Here is a 5,590-nt window from a genome sequence, read left to right on the forward strand (position 1 = left end):
TCATCCCTGAAGAATTTCGTGAAATTTCCAAAGTCTTAATAAAATTGACTCGCAGACTAGGCAGAGTTAACTGCTGAATCACGTAAAATTCTTGTTGTATTACTGTATTATTTATCTGGACCATAGTTCCTATTGTTTAGTTGCTTTACGTTTTAAGTTGACAAAAAGCGGCGTCAACATTAGTTATAACAGTTAACTTTAATAGAAAAATAATAAAATCCCTTAAACTAAGAAAATTGTTCGACACAATTTTTATACATAAAGATTTTTATATATATAAAGTGAATAAAAAATAAAATAAAATGAACCACTTCTAAATAATGATATTTTAACAATCACAAATGAGTGTGTCAAAGAATTTTAGAGATAAAGATCATGATATGGTTTAATTATTTTTTTATCTAATCTAATGTACAAAAATTATATATGTAAAATGTGAATAAAGTCATTTCAAAAAGAGAATAAAGTACATAAGAATCTTAGTCCTAATTTCTATTATTTTATGTACGGAAATCATTGGTACTTCATTTGATATATTTATTATAATTTAAAATTGTGACTATATTTTAATATATTTAGTATTTTTTTTAACAGTTTATTTCCTTAATTTTTTTTTGCTGAAAAAGAGGCAACATTAAAACTAACAAACAGAAAGAGTGGTAGACACTGAAGAGTCTACCTCCCCAAAGATTAAAATGTCCACTCTATTGTGGTAAGCCAAAGGCTCGGCACACCTATGAGCAGCACCATTGTCCATTCTAGGAATCCAAAACAAAGAGAAACCAACAAAACTATCTATAACAGAAAACACTTCAAGAAAAATTGTCTATAGCATCGACAAGCCTTTTACAGTCGGAGAAGAACTGAACATTGTTCCTGCCTTGGTCGGAGAACAACTTGATAGCTCCACAAGCCTTTTACAGTCGGAGAAGAACTGAACATTGTTCCTGCCTTGTTCAGAAAATAAATTTTAAAAATAAAATTACAAAAACAGAAAAAAAAAAAAATTTTACATCACCTTTTTAATTATTATTATCTAACATCATTTATTATTACATCATTTTATTTCTTTTTACTTTCTCTCTCATCACTTTCTATTTCTTTATTTTCTAACTCAACACTTTCTTTCTCCTTACCTTTTCTATCTTCACTTTATCTCTAACTATTTTCTCTCCTCACTTTCTATCTTTTCATTTTTCTTTTATTATTTTCTATGTATTTATTTTATCTTGCATTACTTATTATGTCATAATTTTCTCATACATCACTTATTATATCCTCGCTTTCTTTCTCATTATTTAATATATTTTTATTTTTTCTCTATCACCATTTCATCTCTTGACTTTTTTTCTAATCACCTTCAATCTCATTTTTTTCTTAAATCAATTTTTTTTTTTTTCAAATTTTCTCATTACTTTCTGATTTCTTATTTTTTATTTCAAATTATTTTATCTCAACTTCATACCTGTAGGCCAACGATCCATCTTCCTTACAACAAATGACTCCACAGAAAGCGAGGAGGCCACGTACAACAACATCCACGTAAACCAACTTGGTGGGCAGCTGACTTCTAGTACACACCTGATCCACTTGAACTGGCTTTGGGTTCTCTTTAAGGATGCACATGTTGAAGTCGGAGAGACCAACTTTGATCATATTGGTGATAGCTCCTGCTGTCCACTTGGCACCTTCGTTATGCGATTTGTTTCTAGCAAAGATAACAAGCATATTGAATGAAACAAATCAGACCTTGGGGATCTGTAGAGGAGAGGAACCGAGGATGAAGGATCCAATCAACCACTTCCATACTTGTGGGGAAAACAAGAGTGTCACCTCTAATGACCCAATGACTGCTGAACCAAAGTTGTCTAGCAAAAGAGGAGTGGAAAAACAGGTGTTGAATAGTCCTCTCATTAGCATTATAGAGAGAGCAGTGTCATGGACACTCGGAATATACTTTGCAGCCTTTGACCAAAAGGGTAGCAGACGAGTTTCCAAAAAAAGAATCCAACTCTCCCATGGATTGGCACAACCATTTGTCCAAGTAAAAAACGAGCCAATACTTCCCATGTCAATACCCCCGGTGATCAAAAGGATGTCCTTGAGAGCTTGGTACACTCTTGGAGTCACAGACTTACCACCAAACTTTTCCCCTTGGTCAAGGACCATATTAAGATCACCAATAAGAACCCAAGGCTTCGCCATACCCCCGGTTTCCAGCGACAGATTCTCCCAGAAATTAGCACAGTCACTCCTCACGGGAGGGATGTAGACAAAATATCCTAACCAGTTAGGGCCATGTAACACCTCAGAAAATCTCACAACAATTGAATTTAGACAAGAAGACACGAAATTTAGATTAATACCAGCCTTCCAATACAAGCATAAACCACCCGCGGTTACCGAATCAACAATAATAACATCAAAGAAACCCAATCTTCTCCAAATCCTCTTCATTTTCGTCGTATAACCTTTGGTTTCCATCAACAAGGACCGTAAGGCCTTGATTGCACGGGGATGACCCAATCCCCAAAAATTCCACGCCATGATTTTCATGAGGATTCAGGGGGCTTGATAAGGACCACCTCCTCGGCCACCCCAAAATCCTCATTGGGTATTGCAGCGTCTGAAACTTCAATATTTCTATTGTTTGGAACTTCAGATTCAAAAGAAATGATAATAACAGAAGAGCTACCTTGTAAGATAGGGTACTGCTGGTTTTCCTTAACTTCTTTACAGCGTTTAGAAGAACACCAAGAATCCCTGTCGTTTTGTTCTCGCCAAAAGTAGTATCCACGTCCGATGGGCGACTTTGATTGCCATTACATTCTCCAGAATTCCCCAAACTTGTATTATCTTCCTGTCATTTTACGCTTAGTTCCAATTTTGACAAAGACATTCTGGGAGTGTCCAAATATCAATTTTTGGGTATACCTCTGGGTCCGATTGGTCTTCGGAAAAATTTTCTCAACTTGGGCCCCTTTAAGACTTTGCTAGGTCGGTGACAAATATGGTTTGGGCCCTGGCCCAGATGACTTTTAAACACAGCTGCCACGTGATTGATTCTTTCACCTGAGACAGGTGTTGTCATAACTTTTGGAGGTCTGTCAATCGAGAATGAATTGCTGCCCAGATGAAGAATTCGTATCCCCGTACTATTCATAGCATCTGTTCTAGAGCTGTAAATACGGGCCGAGTTTTTGAGCACGGCACGAAACCGGCACGAGCCCGGGAAGCACGTGCACGATACGGCACGAAAAAATATGGGCTTGAGCTAGGCACGGCACGACACGGGCTTAGCACGGCAGGACACGACAAGCCCGAAGGCACGACACGAAAGCACGAACAAACTAGCCCGAAAGTACAACACGATAAAAAATCTGATATTTTGACATTAATAATCATAATAAATTTTTATATGTCAATAATTAATAAATTAAAATGATAATATATGTCTTATTTTTCTCAATGTTTATATTTTTATAATTATATTAATTTATTTTAAGATTTGTTAGTTAAATTTTTAGCATTTATTAGTAGGTATTAAAATTCTAATAATTATCTTTGATATAATTTTGTGTAAAATATTGTTAAAAAGTATATAAAATTATCTAAAATTATAATTTAAACAAAGAAATGTATTTGGTTTGGTGGTAAGTCCATTGATTGTTAAAGAGGAGGTGGAGGGTTCAATTCTCCATCCTCACATTTTTTAGCAAAAAAAAAGTGGGCCCAAATTTGGGCCCGAATATAGAAAGTAGGTCTAAAAGTGGGCCCGAATAAGGAAAGTGGGTCGGCTCGACTTGTGCCCGACACAAAAAATGGGCCAGCCCGGCCCGAATTTATCAGAGGCACGAAAATGTGGGCCGAGCCGGCCCACATTTACAGCTCTAATCTGTTCCAGCATCAGGTTGGACCTACTATTCGTGCCAACTACGGTGGGTTCTTCAGTGCTAGCTCCAAGAACAACCACAGTAGTTTGGCAAGGCCTCTGCAGCTTGAGTAGTATGTCGGGCCGCCTCTTCAGCCACCATTACGAAGCTTAGTTTATTCAGAGCAGGTTCAACCCCAATGTCTGACCTTCGAATAAGGTGAGGCCTATCATCCGTTTCCATCTAGATTCGGTCAAAAATACCCTTTGCTTCCAAAACTGCAAAACCATCCTCTAATCTGGAGCCAAGCCACGGACCAAAATGCGGGACACTTCTCCCATCATCCAAAGTTAGCATTCTTTTTTTCGTAGAGCAGTGAACTTCTTCATGACAAATAAAGCCACGTTTATAGAAAACAAAGGGGAGTCTCTCATATTTTAGATAACACCAAATTTGCTTTCCATCCTCATCTGGAAGAGAGAGGACAGCCACAATAGGAGAGTCAAAACTTAACAAAATCTTAAAGCGAAAGAACAAGTTAAGGAGCATACCATTCCTTTTCACCGGTTGGGTCTAGAGGCTTTCCCCAATCCTATTCGCGACTCTCACGGCATTTGTATTTGTCATGAACTTGATCAGGACTCCCATGGCCCTAACCCAGATTGGTGTACTTGTGAGGTTGGCCAATTGCCATAGACCATCTTCCAGCATCTCTATAAGCAATAAAAGCCCATCACACGGTGACCATGGTGTATTATCCATTATAAAGCGAACCTCATCTGGCTTAGTAAAAAGAAAGACAAACATTCCTTGCGCCACTTGTTGCATTCTACACCCTGGCACTAATCTCCAGACTTTACCTAAAGCGGCCCTCAGAAGGCCATTCGAGACTGGCCTTTTTGCAAAATACGTTCCAACCAGAGACTTGGTAATGACCTCTCTTGCTGCCTCAGAATCCGGCTCTAGTTGTAGGGAGAAATCATCGAACCAGAGATTTTCCACTTGATTAGCAACTTCATCCACCTCATCAGCTTGAACTTCATCCGCAACAACTTCTTAAGCATTCATCTCCTCATGTTGAACACCACAACGCCTGAAAAATGGTAATTATTTTATTATTACAAAAATAATTACACAAAACCTTAAATACAATATTTTACCACAACACAATCTAAACACTTACACACTTTGTTTTGGAGCACTCACTTAATAACTTCTTCAACACTCTTTTTAGACACTTAAATAGTAGTCACTTAGACTCACACTTTTGGGACACTCTTTTAAACACACTTTTCTACAAACTTGGACACACATTACATTTGTATTTATAGGCTACAAAAGAAACATCTAAATCTTTTTAGAATTTTCTAACTTTATAATTTATTTAACTACTTTTTACATTTTTCTAAATGTTTCTAGAACGCTCTATATATTGTCTAATTAGTTCTAAGTTTCTTCAAGAACTTTCTAGAATGTTCTATGTTCTTCCTGGTATATCCTAGAACATTCTAGAACTCTAGAGCATTCTAGATACTGTATTGACTTTTAACACTCCCCCTCATTACCGAATCTCTAAGTCTTCTCATTTGACGAGGTTTAGTTGAGTTTTGAATTTCGAAAACTTGATTGTGCTTATTCCTTTGGTGAATATGTCAGCAACTTGATCATCTGTGTTGATTTGTCGCATCTCTATTTTTTCTTGAAGCACTTTTTCTCTT

At 36.9% G+C, this 5,590-nt stretch overlaps 1 protein-coding gene across 2 annotated transcripts; it reads right to left on the bottom strand.

The window, feature by feature from the left end:
• Window positions 1-572: 572 nt before the first annotated feature.
• On the bottom strand, window positions 573-2,933 carry LOC133803159 (uncharacterized). 2 transcript variants are annotated; one of them, XR_009877813.1, is made up of 3 exons: window positions 2,367-2,933; window positions 1,466-2,282; window positions 573-951 (listed from the first exon to the last, which is right to left on the bottom strand). XR_009877813.1 is itself a non-coding variant. In XM_062241127.1 (2 exons), the coding sequence occupies exons 1-2, from the start codon at window positions 1,726-1,728 to the stop codon at window positions 827-829; spliced, it is 384 nt and encodes a 127-aa protein (XP_062097111.1). In that variant the 5' UTR covers window positions 1,729-2,933; the 3' UTR covers window positions 625-826. The 2 variants fall into 2 exon arrangements, 1 of the variants encoding a protein (XP_062097111.1); XM_062241127.1 differs by having other exon boundaries at window positions 625-947; window positions 1,466-2,933.
• Between the last annotated feature and the right edge of the window lie 2,657 nt (window positions 2,934-5,590).

Source organism: Humulus lupulus, chromosome 1, assembly GCF_963169125.1.
Source record: "Humulus lupulus chromosome 1, drHumLupu1.1, whole genome shotgun sequence".
Taxonomy (NCBI): domain Eukaryota; kingdom Viridiplantae; phylum Streptophyta; class Magnoliopsida; order Rosales; family Cannabaceae; genus Humulus; species Humulus lupulus.

What these genes read in the sequence shown, in the direction of transcription:
- LOC133803159 (XM_062241127.1), bottom strand. Translation starts at nt 1,728, where the DNA reads ATGCTTGTTATCTTTGCTAGAAACAAATCGCATAACGAAGGTGCCAAG. An exon ending in GATGGATCGTTGGCCTACAG is followed by an intron (nt 948 to 1,465) that starts GTATGAAGTTGA and finishes TGAACAAGGCAG; the next exon opens with GAACAATGTTCAGTTCTTCT.